The 20,258-nt window shown below is 38.7% G+C and overlaps 1 protein-coding gene across 2 annotated transcripts in view; it reads left to right on the top strand.

The window, feature by feature from the left end:
* The window catches only part of cntn4 (contactin 4), a 174,816-nt gene that overhangs the window by 50,820 nt on the left and 103,738 nt on the right, over window positions 1-20,258 (top strand). For both annotated transcript variants that reach the window (XM_022199057.2, XM_022199056.2), the window contains exons 3-4: window positions 12,717-12,849; window positions 19,147-19,322. In XM_022199057.2, the coding sequence (XP_022054749.1) occupies window positions 12,717-12,849; window positions 19,147-19,322 (309 nt within the window). The remainder of the gene's footprint in view (window positions 1-12,716; window positions 12,850-19,146; window positions 19,323-20,258) is intronic.

The raw sequence follows: 20,258 nt of genomic DNA on the forward strand, positions 1-20,258 counted from the left end.
ATATTCTACATATTTATTATTCAACCATGCAGACAAGGATAACTTAGAATAAAGTGAAAGATAGCATTTTGGAAAATGTGCTAATTAGTTTTGCTTAGCAAAAATAAAAATCTACAATGTTTTAAGGCCAAAAATATAGATGTATGCAATGACAAAATACACATGCATCTGTAAAAAATCAACAAAATGAGACCATATATCAGAACCATAAACTGCAGAAACAACAGGAATAGACAAATTGTCAACTTTCCCTTAAACTACTCCTTTGTGATGTATTTTTCTGACATCACAATGGGAGGAGCTCTGGGTAGAGGAGGAGTTATTTTCCTATTTCCTACCAACAGTCCATCATCATTTTAACAATACTGAAAAGGATTAGTTGAGATCAAGTAAAGGTAACATTTTGGAAAATGTACTGATTAGCTTCGCTCAGCAGTGCCTTACACTCAAAAATGTATGCAATACATAGAACACACATGCAAAAGGATGTGTCCACATTTTACACCACATTATTATGTGTATTTACTGCTAAGAGTTGGTCATGCTCAACCTTCTGTAAGACTGTTGGCTTGGAAGTGGGGGAAAATAGCTAATCTGCTCCATCAAAACATCAAAGAATGGACGACTGACTAGAAATTCTGTCTCCAACTAATCCCAACATCTCACTTTTAGACTCCAAAAAATAAATAATTCTGCTACAGACAAATACTGGTTGTTTTTCTGCCTAGACCTAATCAAACCAGTGTTGGGTTGCAAAATTCTTGTATACCTGAAGAAACGCTGCATATTTATTGCTGTAAAAAAAACCAACAAATTATGTTGCCAAGCTAGCAAGAGCCTTCAGATCACATAACAGCTATTTGTGTCATCGTCTAGGACAGTTTTAAGCACTGTATTTCATCATTTCATTTGTAAGACTTGTTGTGAAGGTGAGCTTTCTCCTTTGTTGTTTCCTGCCAGGTATTGCTGCCTGGATGCTATGCCGGTGTTACATCATACGTGCTACGGCTTGTATGCTCATTTATCACTTCACTGGGGAATACACTTGCCCCAATGAGGACTACATGTCTGTCTGAGTGGGGGGAAAAAACACAAGACCAATTAGACTGTTCAGAGGCATCATTATTGGAGAGTCAAGGAATAAGGAAATCCGATTTATTCCTGTCTCAGTACACGTCTTCCTGTACAGTATGCTGGTGAAGGCTTCTTGCAACGCTGAGTGTTTGTACTGCAGACTGTGCAGTAAGCAGTAAAAGGGCCACAATAGAGAGCCATGCTGGTCACTAACCATGCACAATGAATTTACAGCATGCTTAATAGTGTTGGCAGAAGAGCAATGGTGGTGGGCAAAACAAACACAGAGTGTGTTTAGAAGCAATCGTTTCACAGTTTACCGTGCTCCAAAGCACAAGCAGGACTTTCAGGGATTATACAGGAAACCATGAGTCAGGAGTTTCTTCTGACAGTATTCATCCTCTTGCAGGAATTATATACAATATTCATGCTTTTTCTTTCATGCTAAATGCATATTTCTGAAGATTTAAAGCTGCTAATCAAATTGCACAAATAAATTCATTATTTCATTTCTTTTCCCAAAACATTCAAAATAATTCATATCCACTGACCAGCTTCTTTATAGAACACTTCCTCTGTTTTATTCCCGCTAACCTAATCCTAGCAAACAATAAAACATGCTGCCTATTTCACATTTCACACATGAAGAACTCTGTCCTCAAATTTCCTTTCCGGGAATAGTTTGTGCCTCGTCTCTGAAGGTGTTCTGTTGTAGCTCCAGTAGTGGCAAAACCTGTCCAAGCAGGTCAGAGTCGGCACATGAAGTCAATTCAGGACGGCCAAATCAGAACTGTTTCAGGCCCTTAATCTTCTCCTTTATTATGGCCAGCTTAAGCGAGGGACAGCATAGTCGGCCCAAAATATCTCCCTTCCAGCTATTAGAAGATCCGTACCGATACCATGTGAATAGATGTTTGATTGTAGCATTGTTGGATGACATTAAAACCTGCCAGTCCTCAGTGGATTAGTTTCAAACAGCCAGTACACACAAGACTGCAGCAGCCACTGATGGACTGGGGACTCTGCAAAGAGGTTGCTGTTTCACAGAGCAATATTTGTGACTCAATTGATATATTTCTGTTTTGTTTTTGTTTTTTTAATAAATTCCTTATAAAGTGTTGCATTTTAGTTTTTCAGCTTTTGTTGTCAAGGACATAGGAAAAGTAAATCAGTGCTCTGGGCAATAAATGACAATGTGTAAAAATACTTTATTTCATAGTTACAGCCTACGCCAGAAATCAAAACAAGGAGCCAAAACTCAAAAAATCTGAGATAATTAATCCATTAACCCCCCAAAACCCAAATCCCAGCAGTAGGTTTGAAAGACTTTTTCAAAAAAAATCACCAAAATGAGATCATTTATCAGAACCAGACACTGCAAAAACAGAAAGAAATGACAGATTGTCCAATTCTCTAACTTCACCTTGAACTCCTCATTTGTGATGTGCCTTTTTGTCAACTAAATCCAATATCAAAATTGTAATATTTAATCAAAATCACATCATTTTACAAGTCTCATTTAAATATTACATTATAGTAAATCTTTTCATTTACCAGTTAGTGACTGAACTAAAACCAACAATCACAGGGCAAAATCAGAGACTTTTTTAAATGAACTCCAGGCAGTACTTATGCAGAAACAAATGCAAAATGTAGGTAGAAAATGCCTATACTATGTTATTTTCCTTGGCACTGACAACTCCTCAGTATTGAATCAGTATGTAAGACATGCTGATTAAATTTTTCCAAGATAAATAATAAAAAAAAATCAGCTTTTGTCAGATTTTTCTATGATTAGTGGCATTTAAACGTGTCACAATGCATAGAACTGTACTTCTAGCTATGCTTGTGCTGTTTTCATAGATTTATAGGATGTAATGTTGCATTCTAAATAAAACAAAATGAAATAGAATGCAATTTCACTCAAATGAAAATATAATAAATAATTGCCCACAGTGAATAAAAACGTGACAGGAGCTAAAACCACTTATTAATTATTTTTTCAATACTTTAAAATGAGAATATACATAAAAAAACATTTAAATCTACTGATTGTTAAAAGAAAACAAATTCAAAATGATGTTGGGGAGGTAGATATAACAATAAACATTTATAGATCCAAACTGGAAATATTTCCACATAATTGAAGAAAGATCTATGAAGACACGGATAGCAGAGGCACTCACTTTAAAAACTGAGACTGCACACAATTTGCAATCATTGTTTGAAGAGCAAACTTTCAAGAGTAAAGCATGTTAATGCAAAAATAACTTGTCGTGGTGAAGAAACATGTTTAAATAAAGGAAACATTGATGTGGGGAAAAGTCAGATGTCTTCCAAATATTTGTGCAACCTGCAAATTCAGTGAAGAAAATGCATAAAGGACGCCTTAAGAAGAGGAAAATCACAAAACTAAACACGAGGAACCTCCCAACGAGACATCATTGTATCATCTGAATAGTAATTTCTCTTTCAGATCAAAGGTAGTGACTGTCAAACCAGATCCAGTATCTGTTCCATCTTTTTAGAAGCAGGGCAAGGCTGCCTTTTAAGGGATTTTTTTCAGATGCCAATAAAAAATGTATGTAATTTTAAGAACAACTGTATCAATTATTAACGTGGTAATTGTCCAGATTTTTGAGGTTTAGCTCAGGAATTTTAGTTTCCTTCTCTCGCTGGCCGCTACGTGTGCTGCTTCACATTCCTTTGTCTGATAATGTATTTTCCATTTCGCTGTAGTTCTTCTACTTTCTGTTTGTAATGTGTTCACAGCTGATAAATGTAGAAGCCTTCACATCAAACCCTAATTATACAATTTAATCTCAACTGTTGTAGGGGTTGTATCATTTCTTTCTGCTCGCAATTAGAGAGCCAATCAGTTTCAGCTTCTGTTTGAGGTCTGACCTAATCAGCCCAAACACAAGAGAACTGTTTTTTTTCTTAATTAAACTTCGCTAACTGATGCCATGATTGGTAATCTGTTTATGTGCAGTAAGTCCTGGATGTTCGTGATCATAGAAATGCCGGGATGACCCCATGCCACTTCATCTAAAAACAGGCCAGAAAAACAAAGATTTCTCGCTGAGTTTCTCTCTCAAATGTAATCCAATTAGTGGCTGTTATCCCATATTGTGTTAGTGTTAACTTTTGGGGAGCTTTTTTACAGCTCGAGGTCTCTGAAGAGTTTTGATGAGATCTGCTGCAGAATTTTCATGTGCATGAACAAAAGAATGTACCGTAAACCAGACTGCATAAAAAATCCAGGGATCTTGAGAGAATAAATGGCACCTGGAAAAGCAAAACTACCAAATAAATATGGAAGTCGCCTGCGATACACTCAGATGTGAGCAAGAATTTTCAGACTGTCACGGAGAAAAGTGAAAACTGCGAAGATCAAAGACTTTTTTTTCGCATGTGTACATATTTTACATCCTATTTAAGATTTTAAAAATCCCTGAATGTCATCATAATGTCAGCAATAGCCAATTTTCATAGCACTGAGGATATTCCCTGTGGCAGTAACCTGGTGCTTTGGGCTGACATGTTTCTCTAACAGAATTGTAAGTAGATGAATCATGTTGGAGGAGTGAGAAGAGCCTATTGCAGGTGTGTGAAGTCTGCTGGGAGAACTGGTAAAGGTACCCAAGCATTAGAAAAACATAGCGTTTTATGATTTTTAATGGTGACCTACTTCTGTTCTGCACATGTGGACATGCTAAACAGTGTCATTTGCACCAGATAAGAGACACTTTTGTAGCTGTTTTGCTGATGTTAAGCTGAAACAAAGCTGTGGTTAGCCTCATACCAGTAGTCACACCACAAACTAACATTGATTCAAATCAGGGACTGGAAGCTTGGTGACTGCTTGCAGGGTTCACCACTGGAGCTGGTGAGCTGCTTTAGCTTCATTCAACAAAGTTTTATATATATATATATATATATATATATATAAATGGAAAATATAGCTCTTCCAACTACCAAGTTTCCACCTATTTCTTATACGCCACATTTTGCTGTGGAGGACCCCCAAAGGGGCTGGAGTTGATCCCAGCTGACTTAGCTTGTTGCGATTGGACATATTTTCATCCAATTTCAATGCAAACTGATGCATTAATGTCTTTTGTTGAGCTAAAAAATGTGTTTTCAGAGTGTAGTAGCCAACAGGCACATTACGGATTTGACAGACTGTTGGCTATAATCACCAGAGCACATCTGTGTCTGGTACCCTCCTCCTACTATATAATTAGTTTTTGCTTTAATGTTGCAAAATGAATCTATTTTTCCCAATTTGTTTTGTGACTTTCAGATTTTGTATGTCACATTAATCCATATTTCTGCCCTACCTCTTGTTTTGAAGAAATAAAATTGCTTAATTTGCATTATGTTACCACAATATATACAGTCAACACCTTTACTGGTATTGTAGCTTGAAGAAAACAAAGATAAATTTAAGTATAATGATGGAGTGAGTGACTGTTTTAAGATAGATATGCTGCCAAAAAATATACTATGTCTGCTCATATTTACCCAACACAGGATTAGTAATTTGATTTTGCAATTAAAACACAACAAATGCATTCAATAAAGCAGGGTGCAAATGTTTTGGCAGATGGTTTCAGTAATGTTTTCACAGCAGTCCTATTAAAATAGTTCTGCTGACTGTAATGCACATATTAATCTTCACTGAAATAAAATTGAGTGATGTAGGATTTCTGTCACTTTATCAGTTCGCATGAAGCAAGTTTTTTTTTTTCTTCTGACAAGTGTGGATTAATGGAGCCTTTCGCAATCCATTGGGGATTCATCATTGTTTTACTTATTAATTTTCTAACACGTTTGTGTTTTAGCAAGGACGTTTGGATAATATTGAGAAAATGTCCCGTTTTCTACCTTTTGCAAAATGTTAAAATTATTCCCAGAATTGATAAGCTCTTGGTTTTCCGAAATAGGAGGGGAAATTTTGCTATTAAATGCAACCATTTCAGTTTTATCTTTTGGTGCAAGTGGTGCCTGTTAGAATAAACACATTGTTATGTCATTTTATCCAAGAATTGATGAGGTCATAGTGGACATAGTGGACTGTCTGTAACCAAAATATGGAAAAGTTATTTGCTAGATAAGACTCGTTGTGTCCTTGAATGTCCTGAGTAATTACTAAAGGATGATCAGGCAACAACAAACTCATGCCAAAAACAATTATCAGGGAAAAGATGAGCAAGCATTTTGCTGTATTGTGTTCTTTTTTAAATCCTCTTTTGGATGGATGTTGGTTAATGGCTGAAAGGCATTTCTGAGCAAAGCCAAGCAGCAGTGTGTTCTCTACACAGAGCAGTGGTAAGTCATGATTACAGTTAAAAATACAAATCTAAGCCAAGCTACACATAATGTAATGACAGTGGATGCATGTTTCATTTCTCTGTGTTCGACTTTTGTCTGACTCTCCAGACTTGTGCAGATTGGATGCTCGTCAGAGGTGATACCTTTAAATTTTGTGTTCAGTTTTGCATAAAAAAAGAATAGCTTACCCCACACTAAAATTAACATATAGCCTGAATGCTTCTGGGGGTTTGGTGCTGTAAAAATGGGAGGTGTGCAGGGAAACACTGTCTTGAATTAGATTGCCTATTGAGCAGTTCTTTGAATTATTCATTACCCTGAGCATGTCATTCTATCCAGCTATGCATAGATCTGTCACTACTTTCACACAATGCTGAGTCTTTCTGTTGCTTAAAAGTTGGTGCGGTTTGAGGACACAATAAAAGGGTTGCAATTTCCATTGTGGAGGATGTATGGACAAAAGGATTTTTTTTTTAATTTCCACCGCTTGAATTCACCATTTCAGGAGTTTCAAATGCTTTTTTTTTTCTTTTTTTTTGTAAATATTGTGTTTTTATGGACATGCAGAGTTGTGTTTGAGAAAGTGCCCCACAATTATAGAGATAAAGAAAAGGTGAGAGGTCAAAAATGTAGGGTTTCCTCCCCTGAGAAACTTAAGAATTGCCAGCAAATTTCAAAAACATCCTGTCAGGAGACAGATTTTTAAGGACCACATGATTTGTCAGTGGTAAAATTTAACTCTATGAAGATGCTATAAGGGTCAAAGAAATCTACAAATATTAATACTAAAGTCTGTGGACAGTTGTAGCTTTCCAGATTTGTGCTACAAAGTGTGGCATCCAAGTTGAAATATATACTAGTACCAGTAAAAATTGGCCTTTACAGAGCCTGAAGATGGGTTTCTGTCTCATCTCATCCTGAGATGATGTGCCATTGCAGCATTTTGTGGTAGCAATGCTGATTCAGTATCACAAGAATTCTGGTCCAGCTTTCCATTGGTCTAATGTCCAATCCATAGCTTTGTCCTTATTCAGGCACTGCATCTTTCTAGGGCTGCATTCAAAGAGGAAATGTGTTACAGTGGAATGATGAAGTCTGTCCCAGTTCGAAGGCAAAATGAGTTACTGTTTTGTGGTCTAACTTCCAAAGAGCCATTGCACATCGATGAAGGTTGGATTTTTGAGCATATAGCAGACTTTTTCATAAAAGTAACCTCTCCATTTACGTATATAGTACAACTGGGGGGGGAAAAAAAACAAAACAAAGAAAGTCTAAATTTTTGACTGCCTCTTATTGAAATGGCTAAAGTCTCAGCTTTGGTTCAAGTCTAGGAAGTTCTTCAGAGGCCAGATAGTCTCATTTAATAACACCTGTTTCAAATTGTGCCTTCTTTGAAGACATGGCCTTTGCAAAGTGCATTTTTCCTGAAACTGGAGATAGATTTTGAGATTCTTAGTCCAAGCAGTTCTCTTCTTCTTTTTGTTGGTTTTCCTCAGTAGTGGTTTCTTTGCATCTGAATTCCTGATTCACACACTGAGTCTCCCACCAACAGTTGAGAAGCATTGATGTAAGCTTGCTCTGGCCCCTGCCCTTCTTCCCCCTTTCTTCCTCTTTTTCCTCCTTTCATGTTTCCTGATCTGTTTTGGTTTTGTCCTGCCTTTTTGGTTCTGTCACCTCTCCCTCATGTCTCTCTCTCTCTCCCTGCCACTCGCCCTCCTGCTCTACCTGCACTCTTCCTGCTGATTACCTCAATGACTGTCAGCTGCAGTAATTAGTAAACTCAGCTCACCTGTCCACAAGCTCTCCTCAGTATGTAAACCCTGCTCAGTCACTCAGTTTCCGTTGGATCATAGAAGCTGTTTCCTGACCAAACCTGCCACCTCTGGACTGCTACATGGACTCTTTTGCCACCCCCACCCCCCGGAACTCTGTTGCTCTCCTGTCTGTTTCCCCCTATCGGTTGTCACTTCCCCCGTAGTGTAAGTACCTCTCCTTAGCTCTGTTTAGTAGTGATGGTGAGACGAAGCCTCATGAGGCATTGAACCATCTGAGCCAATTGGTTCGAGAAAGGGTTCATTTCTTGAAGCTTCATGAGCACATGAAACCACCTACTGGTCAAGTGTATATTCACAGGCGGCTGTATCTGAACCAATGCCTGATGCATTGAATCATTGTTCATTGTAGCTGTTGGGAATGACTATGAAAAACAAAACAATGTATGGTCAAATAATTTCTATAGACAAATGGTCACATTTGTGTATAATAAAATATATTTTGATGCATTCTGTGTGTGTGTAAATTTTCCCCAAAATAGTAGTATCATATAATGTAATAATGTCTTTGTGACCTTAGGAAAATAGCATGGCCTTATGCAGGCAGAGGACCGTGAAAGTGCTTGTGGAACTGGGAAGATTGTACTGAATATGCTTGTGTAACTTAGACAAGGATATACAGGAAAGGGGAGATTTTATTCAGAATTAACAGGTTTTCAACAGTTTTTGGTTTTAAACGAGTCCTTTTTTTGACACACACAATAAACACCTCACCTTTGTATAAAATAAGAAACGGGGAAAAATACAGTTCTTGAAAAGCAAACCTAATGTGTCTGTAATAATGTTAAATTTAGCTTACCTTATTAGGAGTTAAAAAATCTAAATGTTCCCACACGGGAAATTTTCCACTTCCTGGTTGGCTCCTTCCTATCACATATCTTTCTCTCCTCACTCTCCAAACCATATCCAAACTATATAAACACTATCCAGACTATCCAAACTCTATCCAAACTCTCGACTGACTACAACTCTCTATCAAAAACCCACATTTTGAACGGTGCCTGACGGGTTTATTCTGCTGTCAGACCTCACGGCAAAACCTGAACCACTTTCCGAAGCAGTCACGTGGTTCAGCCAGGCAGCGAGGCTTCGGACGTCGTCGTTTTTGGCTCCTCCCCTAAATGAAGCAAGCCTCGATACGTGCGTCATGGAAACGCCCCCTCCATGACTTGACACATGCTTTGAAGCCTCGACACATCTCGTAACATCACTACTGTTTAGTTAATCCAGTTTAGTATTCGTAGACTTCTGTTTCTGTATTCTTAGTTTTGGTTTAGAGTAGTTTGGTTTTGTTCTGCTCCCTCTAGTTCAGTGTTTAGTTTGTGTTGGGTTAGCTATTTGATTTAATAAAGGTCTTTCATTTATTCTCTTCTCACTGGCTTTAGTGTGTTTTGTTTTTTTGTTTTTGCTCTAGAATTTAAAGATTTCTAGATTTTTTGTCTTTTTAAGTCTTAAAATAATGATTGACTGTTCTTTCTCTTTAGGTTTTTGAGTTGTTTGTGCCATAATATGGATTGCTACAGTAGTCAAATACTAACACTACCTAGATAAACAAGTGATGATCTACATTAAGGTAAGAAATCCTGCCAGTCAATGTTAAAAAAAAGGCTCACTGATTATTGAAAACTGTGATGATCTCATGAAGCTGGTTATGATTTTACTGGAAGTGTGTTGAGCTGTTATTGAGGCTACTTTGAGTCTAACTCTGCAATTATTAATACTTTTATTGACCCAATGAACTTGATTTCATTTAACAATTAATGTTTTAATGCTATATAAAGTCATTTGTGCTTAAGGTACAGAATCTTTATACTGTCAGGTTAATAGTCCACAACATCTTGAGCGTGGTTTTACCACATTTTGCAGAACTGGGGCATTTTTGGAACTGAAATCCTCCTAAAGTCTCACTCAAACACTCCCTCCTCCCTCCTCAATAATGCTCTATTGAAGCATGCACAGCTATATTTGACATCTTGCACAAGCAACATTGTATAATATTAACTTTTTAGTACATTATGCTAATCACACTCTGTTTAAATGTAATTTAAGCTGTCCAAAAGCACCATAAGTTCCACCTCTACCTACCACAACATTAGAGTCAAACTTCCTGGTCAAGACAGGCTCCACGAGGCCATATTCTGCTCCACTTGGACAGGCATGGAAACTCAATAAGGAAGTGGGAAGGGCAAAAAATGTACTTGACTTCCTGATAATATATTAATGTCATCGTCTGGCTCTAAGTCCCATACTTTTAGACGATGATTCAGCTGTATGCTGCAGCCTGTGTGAATACTTTAGAGCTCATTATCCACTGCACAGTCGAAACAGCAGTCACTTCTCATCTTCTGCCGTAGGAGGAAATCTGTACCCCACGTCTTTAAATAAAGCCTGATTTCCATGATTTCACTGTAGCTGCTGAAACATACATTGAGTCTATGCTTGCATGGTCATTCCATGTCACAGACTGTGATTTCAGTAAGCTTTTCTCAGTATGACAGGATCCCATAACTGGCTGCAGGAAAATATGTGGCTGGCTGAGTCGGGGTGCATGACAAAATCACTTTTAACATTCAAATTTACTTTCATGTTAAGCTGAGATACTTCTTTACAGGAGGGAGAATGAGCCTTTGAGTTGCACTGAGGACGGTATGTACACTGTGTTAAGGGATCAGCAGACTTTAGACAGCTTTACTTGCTGTGTGAAGGTTTTAATTTTTGTTTCAACATGGTATTTTACCTGTCAGCAACACCAGTGTAAGAATGTTTAGCTGTATCATCCAGTGACTAAGCAATCTCCTGCTTTGACTCTATAGTAAAGGTACAGTCATGTTACAGTTTAGTCTTCCAAATCTTGGTGCCACTTTTCATTCTTTCCATGGATACATATGTATCCACAAATTCACTGTTTTAATTCTCTGACCACTCATCATAAGCAGCATTTCAATTGGTAGCCCAATACTGGGCAAAGTGATGGCACCCGGTTAACAATAGACATCTGCAGTGATACATGAATCTGGCTATCAGAAGGTTAAAACAAATGGACTTCCATTTTAGCTCATTTTCCACCAGCACAGACAGATAAAGCACTTCAGTTATTTCATAAGCCACTATTCATCAACAACAACCAGCTGTATTTATAATTCTTCTAGTGCCCTCTGGTAATGTTTCCATTGTAGTCTGCACTATTTGGACCTCGTTTCTGCATTTGATTGTGTTTTTGTGGATTTGCAGCGCTTTCTTTCTAAATGCTGAATCTTGTCAAATTTGAGTTTTGCTTCTTTTTTTGACTCTTCACAAGGTATTTGTTGTCTATCATCTCAGGTTGCAGCAGGTCGATCTCTTAGGGCCACTGTAGTCTTGTCTGAATAGAAAATGTCGAAATGCCGCAATTCACAGTTCGAGGACTTATGATTGGACTGCTATGGATAAAGAGAATAACAAAACCTGTTTTATAACTCAGCTTTTAGTGTGGGCCTTTTTGAGGTGTTTTTATGGGACCAGTTTGCAAATTGCAATCTCACAAGTCCTAGCTTGTGAGCTGGTGTTCATTTGCCATTTTCTTGGAGCAGCCCCTTTTTTCTTTGTCTTAGCTTATTAATCATGTATGCATTTACTTGCACATACAGCCAACGACATTGCCCAGGACACACACAGGAAGAAATGATCTTCCATTTGTAGCCTCTCATACTTTTACTGTGCTTGTTTGCTTTTATAAGCCTTTCTGTCGTCCGTATTATGTTTTGGGTTATAACGCTCTGAAAAAATTAACTCCAAGTGCTGAACCATCAACACTGTTGTTGAGGTGAAAAATTTCCAGCAGAAATGGGCTCAGACTTCTAAAGAGAAGCATGCTTTTAAAGAGAGAGAATTTGTCTTCATTTTTAGATTACAGACTTCAAGGAAAATCCAAGAGGCATATTTTTCTTCGATTCGATAAAAGCCTCGACACAAAAAAGGCCCGATATCACAACGAAATCAGACTGGTTCTGCTTGCAATTTATGCGATGCCAAAAAAAGAGTGCACAAGAAGCGTTAATGGCTACTCTAATGGATGAACTGAGGCTTTGTGTTTTGTCATTTATGCCAAAGAGCTCTAACAACATGAAACCGTCTGATTACACCTCTGTTTGGGCACATAATGCTTACAACACTGGGGAATTAAATAAATAAATGAACAACGAAAAACAAGCTGATCGAAGTAAATGAGGTGGATGTTGTTCCAGATAGTTGTCCTGCATAAATCAGCCTCTATATCTTATTACCACCTAAGTAGTTGCTGAAGACACGTCTCACTTCAAATCATTCTTGTCGGCGCCGCGGTTTTGTGACGGGCGGTTCAAATTGATATGTTTTGCCTGCTTGTGGTTTCACCCTACAGAAGAATTAAAGCAGCATCAACATGGTTCTACCATTGACTAATTGGTTGGCAAATTGTCTGGAGTATAAGTTTTGTCTCGCCTTGTCGTCCTACAGAGAGCAGTGTCCTGCAGAGTCCTGTCTTCAGCAAGCAGCCTGGCAGCATTGTGTATCCCGTGGAGACTGTGGAGAAGAATAGGGAGGTGGTGTTCAGCTGCGAAGCCCAGGGAAGCCCGCCTCCTATCTATCAGTGAGTGTGTGATTGCTGTGCTACGTCTGCCTTCCTCTGCATATTATTCCTCCCCACTGATGATACCAGCTTTTATATTAGTATCCGTCTTCACATCTTTCCAGTTTTTGAAAATATATCACTGCCACATCAGTCCCTATTTGCATTGTGGTAGCTCTGAATGCCAATAAGAAGGAAGTATTGGAAAGCTTAATTACCCAGACCAGAACCCTTAAGCCATGTCTTCTAAAATGACATGCCTATAAACCTGAACAGCAAAGTAAAGTTAAATTCAAGTCTAAGAGTAATGGTCCCATACAGGATGTGAACCAGAGTCAGTATAGGTTAAAGTTCTGTTGCAGATCAAGTGGTGCAGAATTTCAATTTCAGTGCAGAATTTGTGACTCTTTCAAACTGGAAGCTCTTCTGAAGATGTCATAGTCTTACCTTTTGGGGAGAAAATACGTTTCTTCCAAATGTAGGCCTGCTATATAGAAAAAAATTGCCTCTTGGTGCTCCATTCTTTATCAGAACTATTACAAAAAAATCAATTAGTCACAATGTTACACTGATGTCATCTTTTAACGGGATAAAAGTGGGGATTGATTGTAGTTTATTTGGAGGCGATTCTACATAAGCTTCCTGCTGTTGAAATTCTCAGATGTTTAAAATGTGTCTTAGTCTGCAGCCAAAAAACATAGTATTTGCACTTAAGAAATCTTAATCAACCGTTTTTAAAGTAAATGATAAAGGATACCTATACTCTGTACCCAAAGCAGATAGCAATAGGAACAAGAACTCAATAAATAAAAAAGAGAACCCATCGGATCATAGTTTTTATGTCTGTGGAAGACTATCCTCTGTCAGTGTATTTACAGTGTGTTGATTACCGTATAAGCCCTAAAAAATACGTAAAACACTGGGACAGAATTTAGTTTTAGCAAGAAAAATAAAGGTAGAGCAGATATAAAGACGTTTTGCACATTGGAAATGCTTCTAGCTGCTTTAGTGTAGATTCAGGTTGGTAAAATGTGAACTCTGAATGGGCATTAGGGGTGTTTAATCAGTGTCGTTTTTGATAATAAAAATAAAATACTACTCATAAAGTAATTACAGATGTATGGATTTTGCAGCTTTCTCTTAGTTTTCAACCCGAAAACATGAATTGTACAACAAAGATCGCATGTTGTTCCTTTGATCCAAGGCAGTTTAAGCCACACAGTCAGCATGACACCTCTGTTCTAAAACTAGAAAGCAGCAAGTTTCTAATCTGACAAAGCCGGAGGTTGCCTCATGACTCAGAATTAGATTTGGTTCTCCGGGACTCAAGTGTGCTTTATTTTACTGTAGCCCACAAAGCAGAGAGAGTCCAGATCCAGCATTATATTCAGTATATTGTAACTGCATCCTCAGCTTCAGGCTCCAGGATTTGTCTTCTGATGCAGCAACAAGAGAGTCTTGGTTGTGTTGTTTTTAGCTTTGGAAAAGATTTGTTCATCCTCCGAAAACAAGCCTGAGCTGATCAGGATCATGGGAATGTAGTACATGGCTTCTTTTTTTTGCTGGATTTTCCCTTCAACCTTGTGATGGAAGCCTGCTGTCTGTCTGCAGCAGAGGAATTCATGTAAAGCCTTGTATGCGCCGACCCCAAACATCTTTTCTCCGCTGCCGAGTTCAAAGAGCAGCAGTTTTTTCCCCCTCTTTATTTCTTCCTCACATGGACCATTAGTCTATTGAAAGGGTGTTGTGTTGTGTTTGCAGCATCTCTGGCAAGTAAGAGTTCAAATCCATCATGTTTGCTCGCTGAAATTGCTGGGGTGAGATTTGGACGGATTGGTACATTTAATACTTGGGTCTGAGCCAGCTTAAAGGATGACCTAATCAGCTGTTTCCTGTCAAGGTCGCTGTGTGGTCCCCGTCAGAGCGGCTGCTGCCTCTTAAAGATGTGTTGCAGCAAGCAGACGAGCTAAATCAAGCTGAAAGTTCATTAATTGCATGTCACATATGGCAGTAAAGTGTAACAAGCGGCGCTGCTGTGTTTAAATTAAACGTCACGAGCCAAGACATGTGTTCAGTATTGTATGAATACATTATAAAAATACAACAATATAGTGCTAATAGTTGAAAAATTTCTGAAATGTGAAGAATGCCTGAATGTATTATTTGACCCAAAAAGACACAGCGACAAAATGTGAGTGCGTCAAAATTCTGTGCACCTAAATGACAAAGTTGGCAACACCAGTGCAACCACTTTAAAAGGCTATTCTGCATGCCTTATGTGGCTGTTTTCAATTAAGTAAATCATAAACTGTCTTGCCAACAGGTGGGTAGATGTCATATACCTGTATATGCACACCGCTGCACCTCTTCTATTTTCCACATATGTGACGCAGCTGTCGCTTCTCAATGCCAGCAGAAAGTCAGTTTCAGTTTCACCCCTCTGTCTGTCCATCTGCGTGCTCCAACTATTTCTGTCTCTTCATCTAATTCACTCTCTCTTTTTTCTGTGGGGTCAGTGAAATGACATTAAAGCATCTGTATCATTTTAGTAATTTCTCTCCCTGGTGGCGGGTCACCAAAACCATGCAGCGTTTGACCCCTGTTAGACCCTAGATGAGAGGAGAGTTGCACAGCAGAGTCATTAGGCACAGTTAGAAGGCTTTATTTCACAAGTTATGTAGCCTGCTGTTTAATATTTTGTAGGAAGACGATGGTTTTACTGTCACTGGTTGCCTGAATGTCATGTTGGTGTGATATAAGTATAGACCGATTATGGGCCTGGCAGAGTACTGTGGCCGATTTTTTTTTTTTCCTGATTATTAGCATGTTTTTGTTAACAGATTATTGATAAATTAGATGTGATGCTTCAGGTCTCAGGACTCTCAGGGATGTCTCTCAAGCAGAGACTGAAAAAACAAACCAGGAAAGTAAGTGGCTGAGACTGTTAACGGCTGGAGGCTAAGTTGGAAGTCGGCCTCAGACTAACCTAAAACTGGAAAACAATAATTAATAATGCTTTAAGAAATGAACCTAAGTGGGCAAAAAAGTTTAAGAAAATAGAACGGCAGCAGATGGAATGGCAGGAATCAAACAGATCAATCTCAGTTGATTAAACATAAACAGAGAAGAGCATCCTAATTTCACCACTTCCATTTCCATTTTATATATTCAGCTATAATCACCCTTGTTCATAAAGAAGCCTAATCGTTAATGACAGGTTTGTTGCTATCACATGCTGTTCAAACATTACATCTAATGTATATCCGTCTTGAACATCGGTCATTGGCCTTTCTTGATTACCAATAATCGGCATCAGTATTGGCCCAGGAAAACCCATATCAGTCAATCCCTAGTGTGATGTGCACTCTACAAGCTGAATACTCAAAATAGTTGATTCAGCCCAAGTCTACACTGAGAGAGAATGAATCTCTTGGCCACCTCTGATTTTCAAACTCACAGCCTTGATGCCTGCAGTGGCTGGACACCCAGATAGTTGCAGGCTGGTGGATAAATGAGTTTCCCAGTGCAAATAGCATAGCGATGCTCAGCCACCGTCAGTCTTGTTTCACTTTGGCCTGTGTACAAACAGCCGCAGAGGAATCAAACATGTAGACAGCATGGGCAGCATTACAGTTAAAAAAAACAGAACTGGAAGAGCTGTCCTGTGAAGAAAAAGCTTAGAAGTACCTTTTATAGTGCATAAACCGAGGTTTTTCACCACCTCTGAAACACATTTGGGATTTTTATACCACTTCACACATGACATTTTTTTCCACTCTTTTTTTTTATACCCCAAGCTTCTCTTTTTTGAAATGGATTGTTTTATTATGCATATTGAATATCCCTTATTTGGCTTTACATCAACCTGAAAAATCTCAGGTGTGCCATTTACAAAGTATTTTTTTAAAGAACTTCAAAGCATGGGCCTTAAGAAAAGGAACAGACCGCCTAACATTCCCTTCCTCATGAGCCAGATGGCGTGGTATTATGCCACTGTGTACACGGCCTGTTGTTACATGATTGGATAAAGCATGTGCCTAACAAATGGAACTGCTGTTCTGGCCTGCTTGCCATCATAAATCATTGTAAATAGAATTATTAAATCATCTGGTTTACATGTGTTTGATGTAATCTGTTATTCTGCTTCCCACAGAGGGCGTGTGGTGACACCGTCTCACACTGAGCTCCCCTCGTGCCGCCTTGTGTCATGACTCTTGCTCTCAATTTATTTGGCGTTAAAATGTGCTCAAGTTCTGAATATCTGTCACTTATCGGCTTAGGTAGTTTTTTTTTTTTTAATTGGCTTTAAGCGACAAGAGTTGTCACAGGCCGTATAATTCGTCACAAAAGAACAATGGCAGCTTTGGGTGGGCAATTATCCTTAACAACCACCATGTTTTACTACCTCACACATACACAATATGGCACATTTTAGAGATCCACAATGTCTTCCTCCAACTGCGTAAATTCTTTCTTTTCAACATGGGACATGATTGCTCACTCAGATACATCAAAACATTACCAAGGCTCAATTAGCAAAAGACCCAGATAAAGCACCGAATTGACGTCTGGCAAAGAAAATCTTTTGCAACATTTGGTTTTCAAGCTGTCAACGATTAAACCATTTCACTGTGGATACAATGCCATGACTCTCTGAGCAATTACGACTGTGAAAAGGCTGCTTTCATGTTTGATGCCGTGTTTTTTTTTCAGAAATGGAGGAAGCCACTATCTGAGCATGATACGGAGGTTTTTGGAGCACCACCTCCTCCTCCTGTCCATTTTGTTTCGGCGTTCGAGTCGAAGGTGTGAAATATTTATGTTGATTTCTGTTTGTTCCACTTCAGCTGCAAATAAATTGTTTGCTGTAGTCCTGCGAGAATGCACCCGCCCCCCCTCAGGCTCTTCTCTATTGTGTAGTAATAAGGCTCTTGAGAGTGTGCACTTACTTATGACTGAACTGGAGAAGGGCCATGAAAGACCATTGTGCTACACATTTTGTCTATTAAAAGAACAAAGTCTGGAGAGGCGCTTTGTGAGTGCTGCAGTGCCCCGTCCCACAAATATTCTGCTGCTTGTGAGACGTTTGAGTGTGGGTAGGCTGGCAAGCAACACAGCCTGACATTGTTTTTCATGTAATCAGCTCCTGCTTGTGTTATACGACAATCCTGCGGTGACTCTGCAGGAGTTCATGGCCACGGTATGGAGCATTTCCTGCGATGCAATAAGCAAACGAGTCTATTCTGTAGGGCATATTATACTATAAAAGATGTAATATAGGAAGAAAATGCCACATCAATAAGACAACAGCACTGTCAGTGTTCTCTCTGAAAGGTTATTTTGCCTCAAAGGCACCAAATTGGCATACCAAGGGGAGTTAAGATAGCAGAACACCAAACAGCTTTGTACAACTTCTGTCTACTGTACGAAAGGGCTTTATAGCAAACCCCCTTTTCGTCACATCAAAGCTGCTTTCTTTTCCAAATGAAACAATACGCTGTTTTCCCAGCTGGACCTGAAATCCTTCAAAGAAAATTAAAAAATCAAAGCCGAAGGAAATCTAGAACTTCTCCTCAAAGAGATAATCAGCCACAAAATCGCCCTGGGCCCCTAATCAAATCTTGATTGTCCATTTTCCAATGCGATATAAAATGCTCTTTTCGTGCTTGTTTATCTTTGCAGAATCTTTTATTGCCTTGATGGTTACACATCATTGATAACAAATAACAGTGTGTGAGCTGTTTTTCTGTTTTTTCTTCTTTTTTTTTTGCCCCAGCTGAAGTAAGTCATGATTGAAGCCATTTTTTTGTGCAGTGACTTATTTTCCTCCCACCTGTGTTTCTTTTAAGAAGGTGCATCTGTGTGGAGAGATTGGAAAGTCTGTTGCCATTTTAAGTGAATTACACCCTTCGTTGATCACCCCTAACACCAATGATAATCATATGGACGGGCTTGGAATGCACAAGTGTGGAGGCAAGCTTGCAGGCATTTGTTTTAATTGTTGCACCATAATGATTAAGCAGGATTTTTATGCGGCCTGACTGGGGTCTGGCAAGATGGATGGCCTGCAATGCTATCTATTCTCAGAGAGTCGAGTCCTTGGCACTATAGTGGTTCACTGCTGCTTAGATTAACACAAAGCTGGAGGCCATCATTTCTGGGCCCACTCCACCTTTTATTTCCCTCCTGTTGAGAAACGATCAAATGCACAAGTCATGTTCTCCTTCTTGTACTCTGGAAGATTTCCATCCCCAAGTCTTCACTGAACAGTGTTTAATTTGTTCGTTTACGTGGCCATGTTTCTTCTTTGCTTTTTAGGTGGAAACTGAATGGCACGGAAATTAGTCCCAAATCTGGATCTCACTACAGTCTTTCTGGAGGCAACCTCAGAATCAGTCATCTGAACAAAGACCAAGATGCTGGAACGTATCAGTGCCTCGCCTCCAACTCTTTTGGGACCATCGTCAGCCGAGAGGCCAGTCTAACCTTTGCTTGTGAGTCTATTTTTTTCTGTCTTTCTCTGGGTAAACTTTGGATCTTGCACAAGAAAAGAGAGGCAGCAAAAAAATGTGATTCAGTAGCAACTGAGGATAACATTGTGGGTTGTGTTTGATGATATGATCAACATGGGGAAAGAGCTCCCTGGGGAGCTATTAGCTTCGTGTTTGCTGACTGCAGCTTACACTCATCATTGCTGCAGATCAAAAATCAGTCTACGCAAAAGAAAGATGTGAAAGCAATGTATGGCAATTGAAAGATCTGCCACTGTTGATGCTGTCGACTACTAAGGATCTTTTATTTACTTCCCAATTAAATCCGCAGCTCCTCCTGGCTTTAAGGACCATTAGAGTTCGTTTTTATTTACTGGTGGAGACCAAAAATTGAGCTGAAAGTAGTCTTAATAATGGATTTGAATTCACCATGTGGCTGACAACCCCACTCTAAAGCAACACTGATGTTGCTCTGTGTTTGCAGGATGGGCAATAGATCATTGGTTGTTAAAGTGTTCACCATGTTTACCTAATCATAAGGTAATAATATGACAGTATTGTGTTTTAAGATAATTCTGCTGCCCAAAAACATTCATTTGGCAAAATAAAACCTTAATTGTATTAATCTGTAGTTATTCATGGTCTCTATTTTATCAGTTTTATTTATTTTAAATGAAATTATCATTACTCTTTATTTAGTTTATAACTGCATCATATTTTGAGCTGATCATATGTATGTGGCCAAATCCCAATCTGCAAAAGTGCTTGGAAGAATAGCTGTGAACTGAATGTGGTGGAGCCAAAAGTACAATATTTTGTTCTCAAGTAGTGAAGTAAAGGTATTGAATGTCATAAAAGAGAAAGTTGAGGTACAAACTCTTAAATATTTCACTTTCTGTCGCCACTACCTGCTCCTGCTGTGCATATTTATTTGAATTA

This window comes from Acanthochromis polyacanthus, chromosome 5 (genome assembly GCF_021347895.1).
Source record: "Acanthochromis polyacanthus isolate Apoly-LR-REF ecotype Palm Island chromosome 5, KAUST_Apoly_ChrSc, whole genome shotgun sequence".
NCBI classification, from domain to species: Eukaryota; Metazoa; Chordata; class Actinopteri; family Pomacentridae; genus Acanthochromis; species Acanthochromis polyacanthus.